Source organism: Meles meles, chromosome 1 (genome assembly GCF_922984935.1).
Source record: "Meles meles chromosome 1, mMelMel3.1 paternal haplotype, whole genome shotgun sequence".
In the NCBI taxonomy this organism is placed as follows: Eukaryota; Metazoa; Chordata; class Mammalia; order Carnivora; family Mustelidae; genus Meles; species Meles meles.
The window spans coordinates 209079797-209107236 of NC_060066.1; the positions used below are offsets into that span (position 1 = coordinate 209079797).

At 45.5% G+C, this 27440-nt stretch overlaps 1 protein-coding gene across 1 annotated transcript in view; it reads left to right on the top strand.

Moving 5' to 3' along the window:
* Window positions 1-27440, top strand: part of MTOR (mechanistic target of rapamycin kinase) — a 122295-nt gene that overhangs the window by 15365 nt on the left and 79490 nt on the right. The window contains exons 9-23 of the mRNA XM_046001148.1: window positions 1336-1522; window positions 2499-2627; window positions 3341-3585; window positions 4630-4845; window positions 5188-5393; window positions 9666-9788; window positions 10398-10487; window positions 10611-10703; window positions 11616-11750; window positions 11987-12116; window positions 13471-13721; window positions 23071-23157; window positions 25850-26017; window positions 26557-26669; window positions 26994-27156. Coding sequence (XP_045857104.1) covers window positions 1336-1522; window positions 2499-2627; window positions 3341-3585; window positions 4630-4845; window positions 5188-5393; window positions 9666-9788; window positions 10398-10487; window positions 10611-10703; window positions 11616-11750; window positions 11987-12116; window positions 13471-13721; window positions 23071-23157; window positions 25850-26017; window positions 26557-26669; window positions 26994-27156 — 2336 coding nt within the window. The remainder of the gene's footprint in view (window positions 1-1335; window positions 1523-2498; window positions 2628-3340; window positions 3586-4629; window positions 4846-5187; window positions 5394-9665; window positions 9789-10397; window positions 10488-10610; window positions 10704-11615; window positions 11751-11986; window positions 12117-13470; window positions 13722-23070; window positions 23158-25849; window positions 26018-26556; window positions 26670-26993; window positions 27157-27440) is intronic.

Sequence of the window (27440 nt, forward strand, 5' to 3'; positions counted from 1 at the left end):
CCCAGGCGCCCTGCTCTTGTTTTCAAGCCCCAGAGTGCTTTGACCCCGAGAGCCCTGAGAGAAGACCTTTCTCTTTAGAGTAAATGCAAGGGGGCATCTATGTTGTTTGGACCCTGCTGGCCTCCTAAATGAGCTTCTGGGGGCCCTCGGCACCCCTCACTTGCTAGTGGATGTGTGGTCTTTTCTCCTTGCTCTGTATTTTCTGCTGGTGCATGGACTTGAGGCCAGCAGGATGGAAGGGAAGAAACAAGAGGCAAAAATCAGGAAATTCCAACCTTCAGAGGAGTAATAACACTTTCGCTTAAATTGCCCAAGAATCGCTTACCCGTGCACATTGGCTGATGGAAACTTAATGAAAATACACTTGTGGCTTCCCAAATAACAGACTAAATCTTGTTCTATTAAATATAACTATAACAAAAATCTCTGGGTAATAGCAAAGTGATTTCCAGGCCTAAACTGAATAGAGTGGCCTGTTTATTACAACAGTATTCAATATTACTTTAAATTTCAGTGTAATATAAAATAGTTTAGATGATCATCTCTTTGTTTTTAAGCAAGATTTAACATATATTTCTTAAACAAGAGCATGTAGTCTTTCCCTCAAAATGTAACACTAATGGGGATAATTATGCAATGTTATTGTTTTTGGAGACCCTTTAAGATTTTGTTTTTTTGTTTTTTTGTTTTTAATTAAAGTGGGAAAAAAAATCTTACATTTCTAATATTTCCAAAAGATGTAGCTGAGGAGTGATTATCAAGCTTAAGACTTAGTTAATACAGCCTCTAAAATTCTTTACCTTTTTTCAACAGGCTCTCTTAATTTATTCCTTTTTTTTTTAATATTTTATTTGTTTATTTATTTATTTGACAGAGAGGTAGAGGGTGCCAAGTAGACAGAGTGGCAGGCAGAGGGAGAAGGAGAAGCAGGCTCCCTGCTGAGCAGGAAGTGCGATGTGGGGCTCGATCCCAGGACCCTGGGATCATGACCTGAGCAGAAGGCAGCTGCTTAACTGACTGAGTCACCCAGGCACCCTTCCTTTTTTTTTTTTTTTTAAGATTTTATTTATTTGAGAGAGAGAGAGCACAAGCAAGGGGAGAGACAGAGGGAGAGGGACAAGCAGACTCCCTGCTGAGCAAGTAGCCCAACGTGGGGCTCGATCCCAGGACCTTGAGACCATGACCTGAGCCAAAGGCAGATGTTTAACCCACTGAGCCTCCAGGCGCCTCTCCGTTAATTTATTCTTATATTTAAGTGTTTTATAGGAACTCTGACCTTTGATATATACACCAACCCTGACCATGAGCCGTATGCTTTGTCTTTCTTATGATCAGATACCCAGTACCTCCAAGATACCATGAACCATGTCTTAAGCTGTGTCAAGAAGGAGAAGGAACGTACAGCAGCCTTCCAAGCCCTGGGGCTGCTCTCTGTGGCTGTGAGATCTGAGTTCAAGGTCTATTTACCTCGGGTGCTGGACATCATCCGTGCAGCCCTACCCCCTAAGGACTTTGCCCATAAGTAAGCATCTCTGTTATGATTCTACCTTCCGCCCCATCTGGCTGGGGAGAAGGATGCTCCATCCCAGTTTCCATGGAGCTTAAGCCTGTCCTCCTCATCATTAAGCCCCAGGGTGTAGCAAATCACACAAAGCTCAACCCTTCCTCAGTGGAGTGGCAGCCTTTTTCAAATGAAGTCATAGCCATACACAAATATTTGGGGACGTTGAATACCCTGTGAACACGTTAGATGCCAGTGCTGTTTTCGATATTATAATTAACTGGGAATCTCCTAGTTTTGCCCTTTTCTCTGGCTTTCAAAGGTCTTTTGATGTAAGACCTGAAGAGAGAGCTTCTGAACTAGAAGTGAGGGGACCTAATGCTCACTTTTTCCTTATCACGGAAGTGAGGTGCTTTATTCTACCCCTTGTAGCCGTCCAGTGAAGAGAATATGAGAAAAACCTTCAGTACCCGGCAAGCTGGAGAGGTCGGGGTGTTTCCTCTAAGGCTGGAGGGTGGTCAGTGTTGGCTGTAGCTGTGTTTTGATCTTCCTCTGTGTTAGTAGCAAGGATTGGTCTGGTGAAGGGATAAGCCTCCCCATTCTAAAGCCCAGCCTTCTCATCGTGGGGGAGAAGAATTTCTTTCCATATGATGGATGTGCCCTACCCCGGGTCCCTGATAAATATACACTGTTCAGTTTGCTTCCTAAATAGCTACCTTGGCCAGCCCCGCTAACCCGTATGATGCCTTGTGTGCAAATTCGAGAAAGGGGCCCCTTCCTCAAGATACATGACTGCCATCTGCTGGATTGTTGTAAATTCAAATCTACAGTGTCTCGGGTGTGGTGGGCCCCCTAGGATTGTGCGGTAGATAACCTGGGCACCAGCAAATTTTGGCCATGCCTGATCCCCTGCCCTCCTTGTCCCAAGGTGATCTGGAGGTGGGACATCCCACAGTGTCACTGTGTCTGAAGAAGCCACTCTTTTGGTCCCCTGCAGGAGACAGAAGGCCATGCAGGTGGATGCCACAGTGTTCACCTGTATCAGCATGCTGGCGCGGGCGATGGGGCCAGGCATCCAGCAGGATATCAAGGAGCTGCTGGAGCCCATGCTGGCAGTGGGACTGAGGTGGGTGTCAGCAACCTGAGCTTCTCCCATCTTGGGTAGTACGAGCCTGGACCCGTGGCATCGGGACAGCGTTGACAGAGCAGAGCATGGGTGTTTGCTCATTAAATTGGACAGGCAGGAGAGCTCACACTAAATACAGGCTGGTTTCAAACCCTGGCTCCGTCTCTAGTTAGCTGTGTGATTCTCACCAATTATTTAACTTCTCTGAGCCTCCGTTTTCTCACCTGAAAAGTGGGCGTAATAGCAGCTCCTCTTGTCCAAGGTTGTCACATGGGTTAAGTGAAAGAGTCATGTACCAGGCACTCTGGCCACTGGGCCTTGCGCAGAAGACAGGCTCAGCTGATGTTTGCAGCTTTGTGCACGGCATCGTTGGGAAACTGCCTGTGTTTCTCGCTTTAGTTCTCTTTATCTATAAACTAAGGATGATGCTCCCCGTTTGCTTCCCAGATTGTTTATTGAGACTTGGTCTTCAGCAGTGGCTAAGCTACATTAAGCAAGTTCTGGCAAAGACCAGAAATTCGTAGATTGTTTTGAAATCTCTGACATGGCTGAGAGAGTTCCGGACATTTCTTCTATTTTATAGTATTCTTTCTACTTTAAAGACCAAGCAGTGGTGCCCCCAGTCTCCTTGCTGGGTAAGAGGGGCTGTTTCTTCTCAAGAGCAGACAGATGTCTTGTCCAGTGCCGTAAGTGCCTGGTCTCCGTCCCTGCAGCCCTGCCCTCACTGCTGTGCTGTATGACCTGAGCCGACAGATTCCACAGCTGAAGAAGGACATCCAGGATGGGCTCCTGAAGATGCTGTCCCTGGTCCTGATGCACAAACCCCTCCGGCACCCGGGCATGCCCAAGGGCCTGGCCCATCAGCTGGCTTCCCCTGGCCTCACAGCCCTGCCTGAGGCCAGTGATGTGGGCAGCATTACTCTGGCTCTGCGGACTCTTGGCAGCTTCGAGTTCGAAGGTAAGAAATTGCAGCCACTTTGCCAAGACGGTGAGTGTTGCTGGGAACCCCAAGAAAAGGAGGGCGCCTAGAAGTCCTGGATCTTGCTGGGAATCCAGGAGACTGGGTAGCTGACCTTGTAGCAGCTCAGCCTCCTGGGCTCTTTGTGCATGCTGTAAATTCCTGCTCTCGGTCTCTCTGTCCCATCCTGAGTTTGGAGGCAGATGGTGCTCAGGGAAATTATGCATTGATCCAAGGAATTAATGCTTCAGAGATGAGAAAGTCAGAGATGGAACTCCCCACCCCCCCCCCACATCCATGAAGCTGAGATGATATTTAATGCTTTAAAATGTTTAAGCCGGAGGCTTTTAAGTGTTTCCATTCCTATGGCAGTATGATTTTCAAGAGTGCTGTACTGTGGAGTTCTGAGCTGCAGACAAACCCATATCAATGCCCTAGGGAGACCTATTTCAGGAGTGAAAAACGAATACTTTTGAAATTTAAAATCACGTAGGTGGCAATGATCAAGACTGCAGGGGAACAAGCAAGTACAAAAGCCTAAACATGCCGTCTGAATGCTTATAGCCATCTGTGGGTTCCCTCTTGTATCCCACCGCTTGCACTGATCAACACCCAGGATAATGTATTTGTAATGAATAGAAAGTAGCTCTATTTAAACCCAGCCTACGCCAGACTGTCTTTTGGTATTCAAATCTGGGAACTAAAATAGACAAGGTAAACTTGATCAAGGATTGTTTCACTCCCTGGGAATATAAAGGTTTGGGTCAGAAGAAAACAAAATAGTTCATTCGTTGAAGGAAATAAAGGATTAGGATGTGGGTGGCTGGAACGGCCTTTGTCGGTCTCCCCGCTCCTCTGCCTCCCTGCTGCCTCTCTGCCAATCGGAAACCCATTTGTTACCTTTTTGAAGAGAAGCGTTCTGGGTCAATATCTTGTTGAAAATGGAATCCGTAGCCATGAGATGAAAAATGCAGCTAGCTAATTGTCCATCTGCCGTCCAGAGCGGCAGTGTTTATTTTGTTTTCTCTCTGCCTTTGTATCCAGGCCACTCTCTGACCCAGTTCGTCCGCCACTGTGCGGATCATTTCCTAAACAGCGAGCACAAGGAGATCCGCATGGAAGCTGCCCGCACCTGCTCCCGCCTGCTCACGCCCTCTGTCCACCTCATCAGCGGCCACGCTCACGTGGTCAGCCAGACCGCAGTGCAAGTTGTGGCAGACGTGCTCAGCAAGCTGCTCGTGGTCGGGATAACAGATCCTGGTACGGCCGAGGCAGGCGCAGTTGAGGGCAGCTTACGTGCCCAGGGCAGTTGGGATTAGCCAGTTGCATTGCCCGGCCTCTCTAGAGACTTTTGGCCTTAGCCCGCTGATGTCTCAGCCAACGCGCTGGGCTTGGCTGCTCCAGCCTACTGGTGTAAAAGAATCTGTCGTTAATTTCTGTTGTCGTTGCCTCTGTGAGTACAAAAAAGATTTGACAGGTGAGATGAGAGAAAGGTACGTGGTACCCTCTCACTGGGCTGGAGTTAGTGGGGCCGGAATCTGGGAGACGGTCGGTGGGGTGATGGCATTGAAGAGGTGTTCAAAGGCAGAATTGCCCTTGCAGACCCTGACATCCGCTACTGTGTCTTGGCATCCCTGGATGAGCGCTTCGATGCCCACCTGGCCCAGGCAGAGAATTTGCAGGCCCTGTTTGTGGCCCTGAACGACCAGGTGTTTGAGATCCGGGAGCTGGCCATCTGCACCGTGGGGCGGCTCAGTAGCATGAACCCGGCCTTCGTCATGCCTTTCCTGCGCAAGATGCTCATCCAGGTAATGGTGTGACAGTTGGACCTAGAGGCAATGGCCAAGGGACTGTCATTGTGAGAGTGGTTGGGGGAAAGAAAGAGGAGGACCAGGAAGGGAGAGAAAGGTCGAGATACCCGGTAAAAGCCACCTTTGGCTCCACGAGTCCTTGTTTTCCCAGCTTCACAGTTGTAGTTCCAGTGCTGATCACCTCGTCAGCCTCTCGGCAGTGTAACTCCAGGCGCCCTCCTATCCCGGCTAACCTCTTCTGCAGCTCTTCTCTTGCTCCTGACAAGTCACCAGAGATTGCACTTCTTGGCCCTCTCCGCTCAGCCTGCAGATGGTGTCTCGTTTTCGCAGCACCCCTCCGTCCTTCCGCTCTCCTGCTCTTGCTGATGCCAGGTCTGGCACAGAGGCCAAAGATGAGAATGGTTCCAGCATTGCTTCTCATGGTCATTGCCCCGGTCTGTGATCCCTGGCGTTCGTTCTTAAATAATATCAGATGCCAAGCTAAGCCAGCTAGAAGGCTAGAACCAAAGGTAGCTTCAGATTGGCCTTGTGGCTTGATCTACTAGGACTTTTTTTTTTTTAAAGTAGGTTCCATGCCGAACGTGGGGCTCGAATTCACAACCCCAAGTCAAGAGTTGCATGCTTTACAGACTGAGGCAGCCAGGCGCCCCAGGATTTTCCATTCCTGCTAAAACCTGGCTCCCCAGTTTTTGTCTCCACCTACACACGTAAATGGCCTCCTTGCGAGTGGTGTATGGTCCAGTCCTTTCTGCCTCGACTTCTTTCCACCCGCCTCTTCTGGGTCTCAGTGTGCCTCACCCAGTCCTTTCCTGTCCCCCGACTCCACCCCGTCCCTCCCTCTTGATCTGCTTCTTGACCCACCCACAGAAAAAGCGGAAACACAGATGAATCATTAACATACGTAACTTTCATCCTGGAGAAGTGTGTATTCACAATCATAACTAAAGTGACTATAAGTTATATCATCAGTCAACGAATTAGAGGATTGTATTATGTTGGTGCTTCTGTTTGTAGCCTGATGGTTTATTTCTTCAACTGCTGGCCTGTGTTTGAAGCGCCTGTCCTTTGAAGTCTTTTTTAAAATCCCTAAGGTTTTGGGAAGGAAAACAAATCATTATTGAGCCTGCCAACCCAAATCCTGCTTAAAGAAGCCCTATATAGAAATATTTCCTAATGAGAATATCAGTGTGTTCATTCAGTCAATAGATGTTTTGGACATCTTCCACCTTCCAGGTCCTGCTGGGTGCTGGAAACATTAGTGAACAAGCCAGGCATGGCCTGTGTCCTCTAGAAGGTTACAATAAGCCTCTGGGCTATCAGGCCATCTCAGTTTTCCTGATACTGGAGAATGTGACGCACCATTGAAAGAACTTACCATGTACTAAGCTTACCCCTTGAAACCCCCAAATTTTTAATTTTCTTTTTTAAAATTTTTTTATTAATTTATTTATTTAAAATTTTTTTTTTTATAAACATATAATGTATTATTAGCCCCAGGGGTACAGGTCTGTGAATCGCCAGGTTTACACACTTCACAGCACTCACCATAGCACATACCCTCCCCAATGTCCATAACCTCACCCCCCTCTCCCTACCCCCTCCCCCCGGCCACCCTCAGTTTGTTTTGTGACATTAAGAGTCTCTTATGGTTTGTCTCCTTCCCGATCCCATCTTGTTTCATTTATTCTTTTCCTACCCCCCAACCCCCCCCCCCCCACGTTGCATCTCTACTTCCTCATATCAGGGAGATCATATGATAGTTGCCTTTTTCCAATTGACTTATTTCGCTCAGCATAATACCCTCTAGTTCCATCCACGTCGTCGCAAATGGCAAGATTTCATTTCTTTTGATGGCTGCATAGTATTCCATTGTGTTTATGTATACCACATTTTCTTTATCCATTCATCTGTTGATGGACATCTAGGTTCTTTCCATAGTTTGGCTATCGTGGATATTGCTGCTATAAACATTCGGGTGCACGTGCCCCTTCGGATCACTACGTTTGTATCTTTAGGGTAAATACCCAGTAGTGCAATTGCCGGGTTGTAGGTAGCTCTATTTTCACCTTTCTGAGGAACCTGCATGCTGTTTTCCAGAGTGGCTGCACCAGCTTGCATTCCCACCAACAGTGTAGAAGGGTTCCCCTTTCTTCGCATCCTCGCCAGCAAATGGCGAAGTCCTTTCCTGACTTGTTAATTTTAGCCATTCTGACTGGTGTGAGGTGGTATCTCATTGTGGTTTTGATTTGTATTTCCCGATGCCGAGTGATGTGGAGCATTTTTTCATGTGCTGTTGGCCATCTGGATGTCTTCTTTGCAGAAATGTCTGTTCATGTCCTGTGCCCATTTCTTGATTGGATTATTTGTTCTTTGGGTGTCGAGTTTGCTAAGCTCTTTATAGATTTTGGATACTCACCCTTTATCTGATATGTCGTTTGCAAATATCTTCTCCCATTCTGTCAGTTGTCTTTTGGTTTTGTTAACTGTCTCCTTTGCTGTGCAAAAGCTTTTGATCTTGATGAAGTCCCAATAGTTCATTTTCGCCCTTGCTTCCCTTGCCTTTGGCGATGTTGCTGGGAAGAAGTTGCTGTGGCTGAGGTCGAAGAGGTTGCTGCTGTGTTCTTCTCAAAGATTTTGATGGAATCGATTCCTTTCTCACATTGAGGTCCAGCATCCATTTTGAGTCTGTTTTCGTGTGTGGTGTAAGGAAAGGTCCAATTTCATTTTTCTGCATGTGGCTGTACAGTTTTCCCAACACCATTCGTTGAAGAGACTGTCTTTTTTCCATTGAACATTCTTTCCTGCTTTGTTGAAGATTAGTTGACCATAGAGTTGAGGGTCTATTTCTGGGCTCTCTATTCTGTTCCTTTGATCTATGTGTCTATGTGTTTTTGTGCCAGTACCATGCTGTCTTGATGATGACAGCTTTGTAATAGAGCTTGAAGTCCGGAATTGTGATGCCACCAACTTTGGCTTTCTTTTTCAATATTCCTTTGGCTATTCGAGGTCTTTTCTGGTTCCATGTAAATTTTAGGATTATTTGTTCCATTTCTTTGAAAGAAATGGATGGTATTTTGATAGGGATTGCTTTAACTGTATAGATTGCTTTAGGTAGCATAGACATTTTCACAATATTTGTTCTTCTAATCCATGAGCATGGAACATTTTTCCATTTCTTTGTGTCTGCCTCAGTTTCTTTCATGAGTACTTTATAGTTTTCTGAGTACAGATTCTTTGTCTCTTTGGTTAGGTTTATTCCTAGGTATCTTATGGTTCTGGGTGCATAATTTTTCTTGTTTTCAAATGTGGATATAGACCTTCACAAGTTGAATCGCACATTTGCGCGCCTTGGTAAGGGACGTTACCTAAATGTGCTTTGACCTTTTCCTCATGCCTCTCGATCATCAGAGTGGGCTTTGGGGTATCGTTGTCAGGGCACAGCGATGCTCGCTGGCTCTGGAAGTGAATTTGGGGATCTTTGATTTGGCCCTTGATGCCCCAGAGATTGGTGCTCTCCTCGCGGGCATCTGTTTCCTCCCTGCCAGCCATCTCCTGGCTCCTGTGGGTCCGTTCTCAGCAGCCCCTCTGTCCCCCTCACTGCTGTCTGCTGTGATGGGGGAAAACAGGCTGCCAGGGGGGAATCCAGAATGTCAGAATTATTAAATCAATAACCTAAGACAAAACGTATTATTAAGTTATACACTCTTCCTCTGGGTAGCTGAGTTAACATGCGCTTTTCTCTCGGTTCAGAGATTTCCTTCCGGCAACTTCAGCTCGCCAGAAGTCTCTCTTTATTAAGTTGTTTACATCTGTGTCACTGTGAGTAGAGCGTGCTGGTTTACTGGTGTTTTAAGGATGTCAGAACAAACTTGTTATTTCTGTTCATCAAGGCCCAAGGGGATTCTGTTGGTATAATCCCTCACTGTTTGGGTTTATCTAGACGTCCCTGAAACCGCTACTGAGTGTTAATATTTCTTTCAATAGCAGAGCTGTTCTGACTGTTTTCTGATTCTTTGTCATTATTTATAGGCCCCCTTAGTGATTTGCTGTCCAGACAAAGACTGTTTTTGAAGAGAACACTTCCCTTCTTCCTCATTTCTTCCCACCACTGCTGTGTCCTCGACAGTTGGCCTTTGTGGAGGATCCAGCAGCCCCTTGATCTGTAGTGCAGTTCTGGTTCCTTCCTCTGGTTCCCTGCCGTGGTTCCCCTTCGATACGCCGTTCCTCTCTAGAACTTCCTCTACCTTGCCACCCCTTTCTTTCCTGCAGATTCTGACGGAGCTGGAGCACAGTGGCATTGGCAGAATCAAAGAGCAGAGTGCCCGCATGCTGGGGCACCTGGTCTCCAATGCCCCCCGGCTCATCCGCCCCTACATGGAGCCCATTCTGAAGGTAACTCATAGCGGCTAGAGAAACTGGCACATTCTCTGCGAGTCATCTTATGTCCGCTCCTTTGAGACAATGGGAGTGTTTTAGTAGATAGTTTCTTCGGCCCCAGGTTCAGGGTCAAGGGCCACATCAAGCATTCTTAGTGAAAGAACAGTGAAACTCCCCCCAGTTTCAGGAAAGGGCTCTCCCTGTAAGAGATAAGATACAGCGATTGGAGCACATCATCAAATGTGCTTGGAAAGGAGAAGTAGGTAGAGAGTGACATAAAATAGGTACTTCAAAGTGAAAAAAATTAGCTTTATAATTCGGATATGTTAGAGGCTTTTGAATTCTCAAAACTTATGGGAATCTGGCAAATGATCAGGTACTGTGTGAGAAGGCACGGGAACGCGTTTTTCTCAAGGCGTTTCTCAGCTTTCTCATACATCTAACTAGGCTCAGTGTGAAGAAACGTTTTAGAACCCACATTCTGGGGAACTCCTGGATTCATAAAGCCTAGAAGTAATTTATCTAGGGTTGAAATGGTCTCTCGGGTGAATTTTACTTACGTGAAAGAAAGGTTTCTAGTAGATTCTGTTCTGCATTCGTTTTTATCATACCTTCTTTTCATAGGCTTTAATTTTGAAACTGAAAGATCCGGACCCTGATCCAAACCCCGGTGTGATCAATAATGTCTTGGCTACGATAGGAGAGTTGGCTCAGGTAAGGGGACAACTGCTTTCTCCGCAGGATGGAAAGAATACTGTTTAGCCTCTCAGGAAATCAAAATACTTTGTAATGCCATAATCTCTAATCTTACCTACCATGCCCTTTTTCATTTTATAGGTTAGTGGCCTAGAAATGAGGAAATGGGTGGACGAACTCTTTATTACCATCATGGACATGCTGCAGGACTCCTCTCTGTTGGCCAAAAGGCAGGTGAGTACTACTCCTTCTGGACTGGACAGAACAAGACCCTGGGACGCCAGGGCCCGGGCCTCTCTTCGTCACTCAGTGCTCCCAGCCAGTGCCCGAGCCAGAGCTTGGCACACAGTAAGCACTCGAAAGTATCTGTTGAGGAAAACGAAGAAAGATCTGGAGCCAGAATTAGCTGCCATCCTGACCTGGAGTCACTTTCAGTAATCCTCAGGGCTGGCCGGTGGCCTTTCCTTTGGGTAAAAGAAAATCCAGGTCATCTGTCAGAGCTCCAACCCCAAGAGGGAAAGAGAAAGCCTGGGCCTGTGGCTATGGAGGCAAGTAGAGCTTCAGCACACTCTCTCCCAGCCCTGGCTTCGTTTAGTTTGGTCACCGAGGTCAGTAGATGACTAGACCAAAATTAAGAACAATCTTAATTTCCTTTTAAATTGATTTCTCCCATTAATCACTCAGGATGTGGAAGGACTGTGTATTTCTGTTTAGAATGGTGGGGCTCTTCTTTTATCTCTTTATCTAGTGATGGTTACGTTGGTTTGTGGCCTTGTTTTTACACTCAGACTCTCAAGGATTTCTATTCATGGTTAGTGCCTGTCTTAGAAACGTCTTTTCTTGCAAAAGCCTCTAACACGTCATTGCATCATTTTTTTTTAAGAATTTATTTATGTATTTGTCAGAGAGAGCACACAAGCAGACGGAGCAGCAGGCAGAGGGAGAAGCAGGCTCCCCACTGAGCAGGGAGCCCGATGCGGGACTTGATCCCAGGACTCTGGGACCATGACCTGAACGGAAGGCAGACGCTTAACTGACTGAGCCACCCAGGCATCCCACTTCATTGCGTCATTAACAAAGAGTACAAACCTTGCTTTCTCTTCTCTCTCACTGGCTCAACAAACCAATGTTCTGTTGCTTGTCCAGGTGGCTCTGTGGACCCTGGGACAGTTGGTGGCCAGCACTGGCTATGTGGTGGAGCCCTACAGGAAATACCCCACTTTGCTTGAGGTCCTGCTGAATTTTCTGAAGACTGAGCAGAACCAGGGGACACGGAGAGAGGTAGGGAACATGGCGAACTTGGTTCTTTAAAGACTTCGCTGGAAGAATGAAGAGATTGTGGCATTAACGTGCTCTGACGGAGTGTTGATGAGATGTCCTGCCCTCCGTTTGGTTCTTCTAGCTGGTCATTCAGATGTGAATTGGGTGTCATGGGACATGAGAGGAGGAGGAGTCATGAAACCAACACCAGACATTGTGATGAATGTTTTCTTTTTCCCCTCCCCTTTCTCACCCAGGCTATCCGTGTGTTAGGGCTTTTGGGGGCCCTGGATCCCTACAAGCACAAAGTAAACATTGGCATGATTGACCAGTCCCGCGACGCTTCTGCTGTCAGCCTGTCTGAATCCAAGTCAAGTCAGGATTCCTGTAAGTGGAGGGGAACTGTGAAAGACTCGCCAAGTTCCTGCCCACAAAGTCCTTGCTGGCTGTGCTTAGAAAGAGCCTTGGGCTGGATAACAAATTAGAGCATATTGGCTCACTTCATGACTTTTGAATGGGAAGTCAAGTTTTCTCTTCAATCACAACAGGGATGCTGCTTCCCAGGGTGTCCAGAGCCCTTCCCTCTGTCCACATTCTTTGTCGAGGGTCGACAGGCCAAGTCTATTCCCACTTTTTGGTGCTGATGAGAGAGATGTGAATTATCACCCCATCCCCTCTGTTCATCTCTCATTCTTTGTTCGTCTTCTTTGATGTTTTCTATTCTCATGGCACCTAGGGAGGAAGAGGGCAGAATTTATTCTCCTGGTTTTAATTGCTAGGGAAACCTGAGGCCAGGCTTAGGGGCACAGAGAAACTGGTAGCAATCCGAATCCAGGGCTCTTTTTTTCATCAGCTGGTCTGGCCTTGGAGCCCCTTTGTCTTCTGACAAGTACCCTGAGCGATTGGGTAGGGTATGGGGCTACGGCAGATTTTTCTAGACTTAAAACCTGTTGTTCATCAGGCAGGCTTATTTCCGGAAGAGTAAAAGTTCAACAGTGGTTCTTCCAACCTTTCCAGCAAAATGTTGTTTTCCCAAAGTATCTTGTTTCTACTAGACCAGTGCTCTAACTCCTGAGCCTTTTAAAAATCATTAGTTTCTGAACTCCATGGATGGAATCCTGATGCTTCCAGTTCATCTGTAGAGCAGAGAAGCATAGCTCTGACATTACCCTCCAGACCCGGGGTGGTCAGGGACAGAGTCTTAGCCCAGTGCCTGCACATTTCGTCCTTGCTCCACGGCGCCAGGCCAGTCTCGGCTGGTCTAGTGCTTGGCCTCGTCAGTGAACTGTCCACCCTCCCCTCACCCAGTCTTTGCGATCCTTGCTGTTCAGGTCAGCTAGCATTAGCCGCTCCCTCATCCGAAGTCCCTGGGGGCACCGAGCAGCTGCTGAACAGATGTTAGCCTAATTTGATTCTCTTTACTTTGATTTGGGAGAGTAATTATTTTTATTGATGGTTTCAACTACGAAGTTGTCAACTGTAATGATAAGCGAAGTTGAACCCAATTTAAAGAAAACCCATCATGTACTTTTCCAGGCTTTTGTGGTCTGGGTAATAGAACAGCCAAAGGCTCTCGCATTCTTCACAGTGAGAGCCTGTTGTGGGTTCATCATCTGTCCTGTGTCCCCGAGAATGCTGAATGACATTCAGCCAGGGTCTGGCTGCTTGTTGTTAGCCAGGTTGTGCTCCGAGTCGGTCGTGGCACGTGTAGCTTGTGATCATTGCCATGGTTTTGTCTTAGCCGACTACAGCACCAGCGAGATGCTGGTCAACATGGGCAACCTGCCGCTGGATGAGTTCTACCCCGCCGTGTCCATGGTGGCGTTGATGCGGATCTTCCGAGACCAGTCCCTGTCGCACCATCACACCATGGTCGTCCAGGCCATCACCTTCATCTTCAAGTCCCTGGGCCTCAAGTGTGTGCAGTTCCTGCCACAGGTCATGCCCACCTTCCTCAATGTCATTCGGGTCTGCGACGGGGCCATCCGGGAGGTGAGTAGGTCAAACCCCACCCCTGCCCCGGAGCCCCACTTCCTACCGATGCCCCCTGTTGATTGTTGGGCCGAGTACCTCCCCGCTCCCTAACTCCTAACCTTTGAGGGTACAGGTTCAGTTTCCTGGGTTATCGCCTCGAAACGGCTAAACAATGAGTTGGGGGTGGTGCGTGGGGGCGAGTGGGGGGTGTACCTAGATTTCAGGGCACTCGTCCAGTAGAACATCCCACTGGGTGAACTGGTTGCTTCCTCATGATTGGATTGAAGTCCGTCAGGTCCCTCGTTTTAGCAAGACTGTTACGGAGGTGACATTGCATACCTCTTACCAGATCTCATAACATCGGCTTCTCTCGTTAGTGCTGATCCTGAGTTTGAGCACGTGGTGAAATCGGTCTCTGTCAGAGCTCTCTATTGTAAGTTGCCTTTTTCTTGAGTCATTAAGTCATCTGGGGCTGATACTTGGAGCCTGTGACTGTCCTGTTCCCTGTCTTTGACCCAATGACTGAGCAGCCATGGATGATCCTTGCCTGAATCTGTTGTCACACTGGTTGCAAAGTAAGGACTTTCTAGCCTGTTTTTCCCTTTTCCTGTCTTTCTTTCTCTAAACTACACGACTTGCAGAGTGGCGCTGTGATGATTTACCTGGCCCACTACTGGTAGCGAACCTGCTCAATAAAGCTCAAGGGGGCTTTTTTTTAAAGACTTGATTCCTTATTTGAGACCGAGAGAAAGTATGTGTGTGGATGAGCAGGGGAAGGGGCAGAGAGACAGGGAGAGAATCTCAAGCAGACCCCTACAGCGCAGGGAGCCCTGACACGGGGCTTGATCTCAGGGCTCTGCCGTCAGGAACTGAGCTGAAATCAAGAGTTGGACATTCAACTGACTGAGCCACCCAGGTGCCCCTTGAATTAACTTTTAAGATCAGATTTTCCTCTGTGATTATATATTCAATTTGATGTACGTTTAGAGGAAATAATATCTTTTTTAGAAAGTATATTTTCAAAAAAAAAAAAAAAGAAAGTATATTTTCTAACTTTGTGCCTGGAGTACAGAAGTACTGTTTTATGTACTCAACTCATCGAATTTTTACTAATTCTAATAATTTAACTAAATTTTCCTAGCTTTTCACTGTAGATAATCATATAGTCTACAAAAAGAGAAAGGCAGTTCTTGTTTTTTGTTTTGATCTGTAAACCACTTACTACTTTTCCTCATTTTCATTTCTACGACCCTCACTACAATGTGGATTAGACTCTGTGAACCTGGAAATCTTTAATCTTGTTTCTCATTTCAGTGGGACTGCTGTTAAGGTTTCCACACTAAGTATAATGTTTGCTGTAGGTTTTTGACAGGTAGCTTTTTAAGGGATATAAATGTTCCCTTATGGTCTTAGTTTCCTAGAATTTTTATCATGTATTACATTTACCATGAACAGGTATTGGATTTATCAGGTGCCTTTGATCTGTCTCTTGTGGCGATTATATAATTTTTTTCTCTTTCGGTGTGTTAATATGTTAAATTACATTGATACATGTCCTTATGTTGAAATATTTTTGAATTATTGTTTTAAAACCATCTTGGTTATGATGTATTTTTTAATACATTGACTTAATATCTAATACTTAATATCAGTGTTTTACATCTACATTCTTGAGTGGAATTGGCCTGTGATCGTTATTTATTATTTTTTTTTTTTTTTAGTACAGGTTCAAAGATCTGTTAAGCTTTTCTGTTTCTTCTTAAAACATTTTTGTCACATTTTTTAAAGAAATTATTCATTTTTTAAAAAGATTTTATTTGAGAGAGAAAGTGAGCAAGCACGAACAGGGGCAGAGGGAGAGGGAGAAGCAGGCTCCGCACCAAGCAGGGAGCTTGACATGGGGCTTGATCCTATGATCCTGGGATCATGACATGAGCTAAAGGTCAGACACTTAACCAACTGAGCCACCTGGGCATCCCTAAGAAATTATTCATTTTATTTACTTTATGCCTGTACATTTGCCTTTTCAGGACATTTTGTAGAATTGGAACCGTATGTGGGTTTTTTGTGTCTAGCTTCTTTCACTTAACACTTTTGGGGTTCATCATGGATCAGTAGTTCATCCCTTCTTCATAGCTGAATAATAATTTCGTGCCGTTATTGCTCAGAGATAAGTGTTTTTCATGTCTCCAATGATTTCTTTTTTCACCACTGAGTTATTTAGAAGTGGATATTTTAATCTGCAGATTTATAGGGTTTTAAATTTCTTTTTTGGATATCTGTTTCTAACTTAATTGCATGGGGTTTACGATTCCTTGATATTTGCTGAAACTGCCTTAATTGAATGCTTGATCCATTGTGATGTTTCCTCTGTGCTGGGGAATAGTGGGTGTTTGTTGATGTTATGTGCAAAGTTCCGTGTATGTCATTAGATTTGAACTTATTACTTAACCGTGTTCACATTTTTTGTATTCTTATTAATTTTTTTTTTGCTTAATCTATTACTGAGAGGAATGAGTTAATCTCCCTTGACAGTGGTGGACATATTAATTTCTCATAGTGTAGTCAGTTCTGTTTTATAAATTTGGGGAGATACATTATTAGACACATTCAAACTTGAAATCATGGTATCTTCCTGGTAAGTCACATCTTTTATCATTTTGCAAGGACTCTTTTTATCTTTAATAATACCTTAAAATTTATTTTGCCTAATTTTAGTATAAATACACCAACTTTTTTTGGAGAGTGTATGTCTTTTATTATCCTTTTAATTATCTTGTAACATTTTGCTCTAGGTGGGTCTCTCATGATAATATGTATAATAATATAGCTAGATTATCCTTTTAATCTCATTTGAAAATCTTTGCTAATCAGAGCACTCAGTCTATTTTTATTTATTGTGATTGCTGATCTATTTGGGTATATTTCCACCATCCGACTTAGTGCTTTATTTTTGACCTGCTTTATCTGTTTATATATTTTCTTTCTTTTCTGGGCTTGGTTGAGCTTTCATTTTCTTGTCTTGCCCTCATGTTGCTGTCTTTAATTTTAATAAATGTTTTGTAATGGGATATTTCAGTCATAAACAAAAGTAGACAACTAGAGCTCCTGGGTGGCTCAGTTGGTTGAGGGTTTCGGCTCAGGTCATAATCTCATGGGTCATGGGATCAAGTCTTGTGTTGGTCTCTGTGTTCAGTGTGGAGTCTGCTTAAAGATTCTCTCCCTCTGCCCCTCCCACCGCTTGTAGGTGTGTTCTCTCTCTCTCTAAAATAAACAAATCTTTAAAAAAAAAAAAAAGCAGACAACTTATATTAAATTCCCATACTCATCAGTAATTATTAGCATTTTATCAATTTGCTTTCATCTTATTATACCCCCCTCCCACACTCTTTCCACACACACCTTAAAGCAAATCCCAGATATTGCACTGTTTCACCAACAAATACTTTTTCCCCCATATAACCAAAATTACAACACCCACAAAAGTAAAAATAATTCCTTAATATCCTTTAATACTGAGCCTTCTTCAGATGTCTTTGTTTGTCTTAAAAATATTTTTTCATATTTGGTTTATTTAAATCAGAATCCAAGTAAGTTACGCACATCACATTTGGTTGATTTATCCAATTCTCTTTCTATCTGTTCTCCTTTAACCCCCACTTTTTTTTCATGCCATTTATTTGTGGAAGAAAGCAGTCATTTGTCCTGTAGAATTTTCCATTTTGGATTTGGCTGATTGTATCTTCAAGATCCCTTAACTTCTTTTAAATTGATTAGATTTAGAGTCGATTAAATTCAGATTCCTTCTTTTGGCAAGAAGGAGGTACTGAATACTTCCTATTTCAACAGTTAGTAAGCAGATCTTTTCTAAATCATCCATTTCTAGTGATGTAAGGATTAATCAGTGGGCTCAGGTACTGTGATCCTGTGTTCCCTATCAGCCTTTCTCCTAATCATTTTAGTGTTCATTGAAGATTGTTTTCTAGAACGATTATTTAATTAGCAACTGCAAAGCTGTGATTTTCTAATTATATTATTACTGGATTTATTTGTTAGTGATCATCTATGAAGAACTTTATGTTGTCAACTAATCATTCAGTTAATTTGAAGTATAGTTCCTACAGGGAGGGCAGAATAAATGCATGACTCTTACGTATCCGTTTTTTCAGAGTAATGAATTAGGTCCCTTGCAACTTCTCGAAGGTGACTCAGGTACCACCCTCACAACCACAGCTGCTTTTGAAGTCTCATTATCAACTCGTGCAGCTATATATAGGATTTCTATTCATTGAAGGAACTGTTCCTTCTCAGGATCTAATTATCCCAATCAGCCTGGCCATTGTGTTCTTTTTACATTGGCCAGTGGTCTTTGTCCTTGATTTTTTTTTTTTTTTTTTTGCTTTCTGTGGTTGGGGGGCGGTGGGAGTTATTCTGGGTTTATCAAGTACTTTTCACTCAAGGCTGGGCATGGCCACTTCCAAGGAGCTATGGTTTCTTTAAGTGAGGGATGGTACTTGGAGACCGCAGTCGGTGTACTGGGGCGCTCGGCTCATTGCTATTAGCATATCATTGTTTCTCATCCGTCTTTGTGAACAGAACAGAAATAAGTAATTTTTAGAGAGAGGAAACATAAGTCATGAAGTAACACAGATTTTCCAATGCAAATTTAAGATTTAAGAGTTTTTATTTTGATTTTATACTTGTTTCTCACACTGAAAAACTCGTTACTTGCTTCTGACATTTCTATAATTACTTGCTTTATCTTGCAGAATACATTCCCGCATGTATCTTGTATACATATAAATGGTAAATGACTAGTATTAGTAATAACAGTAAGGTTACTGAATGCAGTTCAAGGTTTTTTGTGATTTAAAAAAATTTTTTTTTTATCATTCTTAGGCTGTGTCCTTTTGGAGATACACACCAAAATACTGTGTTTAAAGTCGCTTGAAATTTGTCTTTGAGTGATTACGCAACCAACTTGAGTTACAGTTAAATTAGTTTCTGCCCATTTTCAGTGTTTAGAAATTTCTTTGTGGCTATTCTAATTATGTAAGACATTAAAACAGTTCCAGAGCCGAAACTATAAAATATATTCAGCGAAGTCTGGCTTTTCTCCCCGTCTGTATTACCCCGTTTCTTCCTGTAGCATTTCCTATTGCTACTGTAACAAATCCCCACCACGGTTATGGCTTCGGACAGCACAGATTCATTCTCTTACAGCTCTGTAGGTCGTCAGTCTGCCAGAGGTCATACCGAACCAAAATCTGGGTGCTGTTGAGGCACGTTCTCCCTTGCTGAGAACCCGTCTCCCTTGCTGTTTCTGGCTTCTGGCAGCTGCCCACACTCCTTGATCTTCTTTCTCTGCCTTCAGAGTCAGCAACATTGAGTCTCTCTGACCCTTCTTCTGCTGCCAGATCCTGCTCTGGGCCCACTGCCAGCAAAGGTTCTCTGCTTTTAAGAGGTAATCTCCGGGGGCGCCTGGGTGGCTCAGTGGGTTAAGCCTCTGCCTTCAGCTCAGGTCATGATCTCGGGGTCCTGGGATCGAGTCCCGCATCGGGCTCTCTGCTCAGCGGAGAGCCTGCTTCCCTTCCTCTCTCTCTGCCTGCCTCTCTTGTGATTTCTCTCTGTCAAATAAATAAATCTTTGAAAAAAAAAAAAAAAGAGGTAATCTCCGCACATCAAAGTCCTGAACCTTAATCACATCTCCAGAAGTCCCCTTTGTCATGCAGGGTCATTTATTCGTGGGATCTAGGGACTAGGGCACAGACATTTCTGGCTTCCCATTATGTTGCCTACCACACTTCCCCCCAAGGTAACCATTTGATCATTTTTCAATTTGTCTTTTCACTGTTTGTTTTTGAAAACATGAGGAAATCCATATTCCCCCACCTGCCTCCCTCAGACGAGATCATATTGTAAACACTGTTGTGTGCCCTGCTTTTTTTCACTGTCACAGCAGCCCGTCCTGGAGTTCCTGCCACAGCAGCACGGAGGATGCCTGCACTCCCTGGGGGGTGATGGCACCCCACTGTGTGCAGGGTCCTCAGCTATTGAACCCCATCCTTGTGGATGAACATTTGCATTTTTTTCATTCTTTTGATACTTAAAATAACCCTGTAACAAAAAGCCTTGTATGTACATCATTTTTACCTTTTTTTTTTTTTTTTGGTATTTAATTGGCCTTTTTACATTTTATTTATTTATTTATTTATTTATTTATTTTTTGGCAATCTCTGTGCCCCATGTGGGGCTCGAACTCACAACCACAAGATCAAGTCACACAGTCCTCCAACTGGGCCAGCCAGGCACCCCCTGATTTTTTACACTTAGATCTTTGAGCTCTTTGGAATATGTCCCCGTGTACAGGATGAGGGATGGATTCATTGTATCTTTTTCACCTTTAGATTTTGCCTCACATACCTAACTTTAATACCTAATTTTAAAAATTAATCCGTATCTCCATCCTTCTGAATAATATACAGAACTTAGAGTGATTGCTTACACTATCGCTTTCCCTCTTATGGAGTTTCACTTTTTTTTTTTCCTGCTGCCAAACTGAATGTCATCACTGTTTTATGCAGACACACTTGCTGCCTTGATTCTCCTTGTTCTGTCTTCCACCTCAGGGTGCCCTTCTAGGGTCCTTATCCTTCTTCAGGATGAGGGCACATTCCTCTTGTGAGCATCCATCAAAGTCAGCTTTGTGTTTCTGTGTATCTGAAAAATTTTTTATTTCACCTCTTTTTAAATCTGTTTAGCTGAGGATACAATTCTGGGTTCTCCTGCAACTGTAGATACGATCCCATGTTTTCTCATTTCTTTTGTTGTTGAGAAATCACGATTCCTTTTCACTTCACCCCACTCTTCTCAATGGCTATTTCAGATCTTCTCAGTGTATTCGTTGCCCTGAAGCTCCACTATTGTGCATCTAGACAAGGATTTCTTTCTCACATCCTGTTTGAAATTTGTAGACTTCCTGAATATGAGGATTCCACCCCCGTTTTTTTCCTTCTAAAATTCGGTTCACATGTAGAGCTCACTCTTTAATTAATGTCTCTTAGTTTCTTGTCCATATTTTTCATCTTTATCTCTTTCAGATCCATTCTGAATATTTCTTCACATCCCTTTTCTGTTCACAAATTCCTCAGCTGGGTGTTTTTGGTTTTTTGTTTTGTTTTGTTTTGTTTTTGAGAGAGAGAAAACGAATGCAGGAGAGAGAGCATGAGCTATGTGAGGGGCAGAAGGAGAAGCAGACTCTCTGGTGAGCAGGGAGCCCAATGCGGGGCTCAATCCCAGGACCCTGGGATTGTGACCTGAGCAGAAGGCAAACACTTAACTAACAGAGCCACCTAGGTGCCCCCAGCTGTGTCTTTTTGACCTGTTCTTGAGTTTTTACTTTCAACTACATTTTTAAATTTTTTAAAAGATTATTTATTGGAGAGAGAGAGAGCACATACACAGAGGGAGAGGGGGAGGGAGAAGCAGACTCCGCACTGAGCACAGAGCCCGTTGTGGAGCTCAATTCCAGGATCCTGGGATCATGTCCTGAGCCAAAGGCAGATGCTTAACTGAGTCCCCCAGGTCCCCCCAACTACATTTTTTTAGGTTCTTTCAAATATGCTGAATATTTTTTGGTGTTATCCTGTTCTTTACTCATTTTTTAAATTCTCACATTTATTTCTTTAAGCACTTTAAAATAATTATATATTTTTTATCCAACAATTCAAGAATATAGAAAATCTGTGATGGGTCTGATCCTGCTGTTTATTGTTTCTGCTGAGTCATACTGCCAGGGGCTTATCTTTACATGTCTTATACTTTTGGGTCACATATCCTATGCAGCCGGGCGCTCCCTGGAACAGTACCAGAAAACCTGCTCTCAAGCTGCATCTTCTAGAGAGGATTTGCTTTTCCTTCTGCCATGTGAACTTCAAGTTAATTTCTTGGGCTTAGAGTTTCTCAGCGCACACAGATAGTCACCATAACCTCCTAAACTCATAGGAGATTGACCTGAGATTACAAGCTCTTGGGAGAGACTTTTTTCCTGCCTGGACTCCACATCAAGACTGCCAAATGTCTTTGTGTCCTTCTGCCAGTGGACAGATTTGTTGGGGGGAGGCACCATTTCTCAATACGTAGCCCTCTGAAGGTCTGGCTGTCTATGCATGAGCTTCAGGCTTTTCACAGCAGGGGTACGTCACCCACCATGTTTTCAAGAACAAAACTATGTTCTTTTCATACGCTAGTGTTCCAGGAAAGAAAGAGAAGAAAACTTGTGGACGAATCAGAAGAAATGGGGGGGGGGTGCTGGGCTCCTTACTGTGAGGGAGGCACTTGCATCCGTCCCTTGACAGGTGAGATGACTGAACACCGCCAGGCTCCCCCACTACACCTAATGGGAAATGACAGCAGGGTTCAGGAGCTCTGTCCTTTTGGTCTTGTGGTTTTCCTGACCTCCTTGCCAACCCCAATGCCCAGCTTTTCCTCCAGCTTCAGTTTTCTACCTTCTTTCAGGTTTCACATAACAAAAATATAGCTAAAAAACCCATTATACTTAGAGTCTCACGTCCCTTGATCTCTGGATGCTGTTACAGAGATCATTTCACAAAAATGGTCAGCAGTGATTTGATGTGGGGTCTCCCGAGCAGTGGGTAGGGAAGGCTGTCCTGAGTTGAGTCAAACCTGTAGCCATGTGGCGGGCAGGTTCTAACCACCTTAGAATCCATTGGCATCCTTGTCATTAGAGAAGGCATCCACACTCCCTTGGAAACTCCACCTAGAAAGTAAGTGGAGGTGGAATTAGAACTGAAGAGACAAAAGACACGTTAATAATGATTAATAATTTATAATGATTAATAATGATCATTGATTAAGAATTTCGTGTCGTTTTGAAGTCTTCAGTCAGTCCGCAGATCCTTCAGTGATAGCTGGTGATCACGGAGCAGCCCCGGTATTCACGTCTAGTGCTAGTGCTTTCCAGGTGTTACCCCGTTTAACTTACAGCCAGCCCTGGCGGCAAGGACTGTCCTCTGCATCTTCCCCCTGAAGAGGCTGGGCATGGAGAGGTTAAATGAAGGTCAGAGAGCCAAGAGGTAGCCTCATGGCTCAGGACAGGCACCGTGGCCCCGAGGCCCTTGTCGTGCACTAGTCACTGGCAATCCTGGCTGGGGTGTAAAGCCCCTGAGGGTCGTTTTTAGCCCCCACTACGGTCACCATCGAAGGTTTTTTTAGACTTACTCTCAATAGTTGGCCGGTGTGGGACCCGATTGCACAGGCGTGTTCGTTTGTTGCCGCGGACTTAGGGTGACCCTGGGAGTTCGCTGTCCTTCCTGATGCCAACTCACTGACCTCTTCTCCATTCCAGTTCCTGTTCCAGCAGCTGGGGATGCTGGTGTCCTTCGTGAAGAGCCACATCCGACCTTACATGGATGAAATAGTCACCCTCATGAGAGTGAGTAGAAGTTAGTGCTTTGGCCGGTTTATCAGTGGGTCAAGGAACATTCAGAGGCAGGCTTGGAGAGCGCGGACATTTTGGTTGTGGGTCTTTGTAGAGCTGTTACAACAGGAGTATAAAATGCAGGGCAGAGTTCCCCAGAGGGCGGTGAAGGGGGAGGGGACCTGCTGCAGGCCTGGCCCCTCAGTGCAAGGTATGAGGCTTGAGGAAGAATCCTGAAGTCGTTCTGCCAGAAACAGACTCGAGTTCTTTGCCTCACACACAACAAAGCAATTTCACTTTACTGCTTTACTGCTCCCACAAAAGCCCTCCTTCTTACGGCCCATACAACCACGGCCTAAAGAGAGGTTTGGGGACTGGGTTTCGGTAGCGCTGTTACACACGCTGAACTCCTGTCAGGCACCAAGGAAGGAGGCGAGGCTTTACCCCACCGCCTTTAAGAGCATAAATGCCACCTTCTGACTGCAGCAGCACCTGAGGAAAGGCTCCCGTCCCAGATTGTGTAACGTGCGCCAAGCAGGTGCAGAGGGCTCCCCGTCGGTGGCAATATCGCTTTATTTCTGTCTGAGGGGAAGGCCTGCTTCCTGCTGTGCTGTCATTTCAAGGTCTCTGTTGGGAAGCTCGCTTTGCCGAGACGGCCGTGCCCTCAAAGAATTGGAAGACAATTCTTCACGGATCCCTTCTCTCCTCTGCCAGCCCTTTGTACTTAGCTTGGAGGAGGCAGCAGGACTAAAATCAAAGCAGCCAACTTCAAAACTGGAACTTCCCTGAAACCGGGTCTCAGAACTGAAAAACTCCCGTCTGTACAAATAATGAAAACCGCTTGCTCCCCCACTCCTGCCACGGGGGCCTCTGTACCACGAAGCTGAGCAGAGTGCCAGCGAGCCGGCAGACCTCCGGGGGAGGGGTCTGGCAGGCAGCAGTGTGCTCGCGGTCGGAAGCAGAACTAATCGGAGACTTAGTCCCCAAAAAAGACTTAGGACCAAAACACAGAAGTTTGAGGCAGGGAGTTTCACACCTGCAAAATGCAGCTTTCATTTCCTCCAAGATGGGTAAGGTGCCCCAGGGGCTTTGCCTTTGACTGCTGATCCTGAGCATTTTAATGAGCCCCCCTGAGCCTGGAATGAGAACAGCCTCTGTTCACGATGATCCCTGGGCAGGCTGCCTGGCTTCTTGGAGAGAGAGAAGCCCTTGTACGGAGCCAGCAGTAATCACGGTGGGGAAGTAGGTGGGCTTTCTCTGAAGAAGGCAGAGTGCGGGCCGAGTAACACATCAGACAAACCATGGAGGGTATAAAATCGGAGGTGTTTCTCTGGCAGAGGTTTTTATCTAGAGAAAATAGCTTTTTCTGTCTCTGAGGAGAGAGAGAGAAAGTTGTACAAGCATATTTTAGTATGGTTTTTACTTTCTAAGCTATTACGATTTTTTTTTTAAAGATTTTATTTATTTATTTGACAGAGAGATCACAAGTAAGCAGAGAGACAGGCAGAGAGAGAGGAGGAAGCAGGCTCCCTGCTGAGCAGAGAGCCCGATGTGGGACTTGATCCCAGGATCCTGAGATCATGACCTGAGCCGAAGGCAGAGGCTTTAACCCACTGAGCCACACAGGCGCCCCACTATTACGATTTTTAAGACTTTTTTAATAAAAATACCTGATGCTTCAGTAAAGCCTTTCTTCTGAGGAGTTCTCTTTTTCTTTTTATTGACTTTACTCTGAATTAGTTGAGGGCCCCAAAGTATGACTATGTACGAGTTGCCATCGTTAGTAGGGCTAATCTATCATCATCGAGTCTCCTCTGGAGATTACAAACAAGGCAGTAGGCAGCTCTCTTTTTGACTTGATTTGAAATGCCAGCTTTTCCTGGGGTCAAAAACTCAGACCTATTTGGGGTACCGAGGCAGATTCTGTGGCCGATTGGCCAAGTTTTTACTGTGTACATGGAACATGACTATACAGGTGGAGAAAAAGTGCTCCTTTTGTGGCTTTATCCAGGCCTGAAAATGGTTTGGAGCAAACGTCTGGTGCTACCTATATCTAGCAATGTTTAGACTAGCAAAGTCTGAATCCAGAACGGGCAAGAAACTGTTCACACTGGGATCACCCTTTGGTAGAGAGCGGCTGGTACCCAAAGTGGAGAATCCACCGTGGGCAGGCTAAGAGCCCCTGAGTGAAATAAACCTACTCATTCATTCACTCGGTGAACGTGTTCGGGTGGCCAGACTACGCCAGGTGCTGTGCTAAGTTCTGGAGAGACAGAGATAGCTCACAGGGGCTCCTTGCCTTTAGTGAGTTTACAGTCTAGTAGAGAGAAGGTGCCAAAGAAAACGAAGTTACTGTAGGTGCTAGACAAGAAGGGGACAGGGGGACCCAGAGTGTGGGAAAGCCTTCATGGAGGTGAGGCTTGAACCGGGTCTAGAAACGCAGATGGCACTCAGCTGAGCAAGAGGTGGGGTTCTAGGCAGAGCGCAGCACAAGCAAAGCCCAGGAGCGACGGAGCCTAGTGCGTTCTGGGAAGTGCCGTTTAATCCGCTCCCGGTGCCTGTGACAGAGAGGGCTGGGGAAAGAGTCTCTCTTGGGGCAGGCTGTGCTCACTACAGTTTTGCTTCTTTTGGGCCATCTCAGTTCCTTGATTCCTAGTTCAGCAGAAGAGCATGTGGCTTGACTTCTCTCTGTCTTCCCTCCCTATAGGAATTCTGGGTCATGAATACCTCAATCCAGAGCACGATCATCCTTCTTATTGAGCAAATTGTGGTAGCTCTTGGGGGTGAATTTAAGCTCTACCTGCCCCAGCTGATCCCACACATGCTACGCGTCTTCATGCATGACAACAGCCCAGGCCGCATCGTCTCCATCAAGGTGAGTCCCTTAAGGGTGTCCTCTAGAGGGATTCCCAGCATCCATCGGAGTCCGGGGATGATCGGCTAAGAGGCAAGCCCCTGTTCTGAGTGACAGGATGGTGCTCGAGCCACAAGATTGAATCTAACGAACGCTAATGCCCGATGTGTGCAATTGACAGGATGTTTACAACCCTCTCTTGATTGGCCTTGTGTTTTCTCTCCTTCATTGGATTATTCTTGGTAAATGTTTTATCCCCGGCCCGTTCTATTATCTAGCAACTGATTCCTTGTCCACTGAAATAAGCTCAGAGAAAGCAAAATAATACACAAGCGAAATAAAATACTGGGGAGGGGGGAGTGCTCCCAAAAGAATGTAGCTCAAGGCCACTTACTGAAAGCTTTTCAGAGTCCCCGCAGAATCCGGAGTTGCCCGTGCGCTCCGTGCGCACGTGTACGCACGTGTGCTCCGTCCGCTCCCGCTTGCCGCCCTCCGTGCGCTCCGTGTATGTGGTACCTGCCTGTATTTGCCCATCACCGGGCTTGTGCTCCCTTTTGCAGCTGTTGGCTGCCATCCAGCTGTTCGGCGCCAACCTGGATGACTACCTGCACTTGTTGCTTCCACCTATCGTGAAGCTCTTTGACGCCCCGGAGGTTCCGCTGCCATCTCGGAAGTAAGCACCTGCGCCTGGGGACGAAGCCATCGAACTTTTCACGTCTCGTTAAAAATGTCCTTTTCTTAAGTTCCCAGGCCATCCTTCCATTTTGTTGTGTTGTTGTTGTTACCTCAGCTCTCTTTATTTTAGTCCAGAAATGCCCCAGGCTTCTGGAAATCTTAACCATCCCTACCCCACGGGACCTGTGTTGGAGCCAGGCCACCCGAGCTGCCTCTGAGGCCGGGCCTTCCCATTTGGCGCTGATTGTTAAGATAACCCTCAGGCACCTCTGGTACTTCGGGACCATGTGTTAACAATTCCCTGTGTCCGTGGTTATCGTAGGGCAGCGTTAGAGACAGTGGACCGCCTGACGGAGTCCCTGGACTTCACTGACTACGCCTCCCGGATCATCCATCCGATTGTTCGAACGCTGGACCAGAGCCCGGAACTGCGTCCCACGGCCATGGACACGTTGTCTTCGCTGGTCTTCCAGCTGGGGAAGAAGGTGAGACGAGAGTCCTAAACAGACATGCTCTTCCGCCTGGCTTGGGGAAGATGACTTTTGTCTGTGAACGTCTCTGCTAGTCTGTAGCTCTCAACTGCCTTCAAAGAACTAGGAATTACTTGCTTTTTTTGTCCTTTTGTTTATTTACCAAATACTTCTCGAGCCATCTGTGTGGCCTAAATGCTGTTCTGGGATAACACAGTAAACAGAATGGTGTCCCAGTTCTCATGGAGCTTCCATTCCACTGAGGCAAAGCTAGTAAACACAGTCCGTCTCAGAAGAGC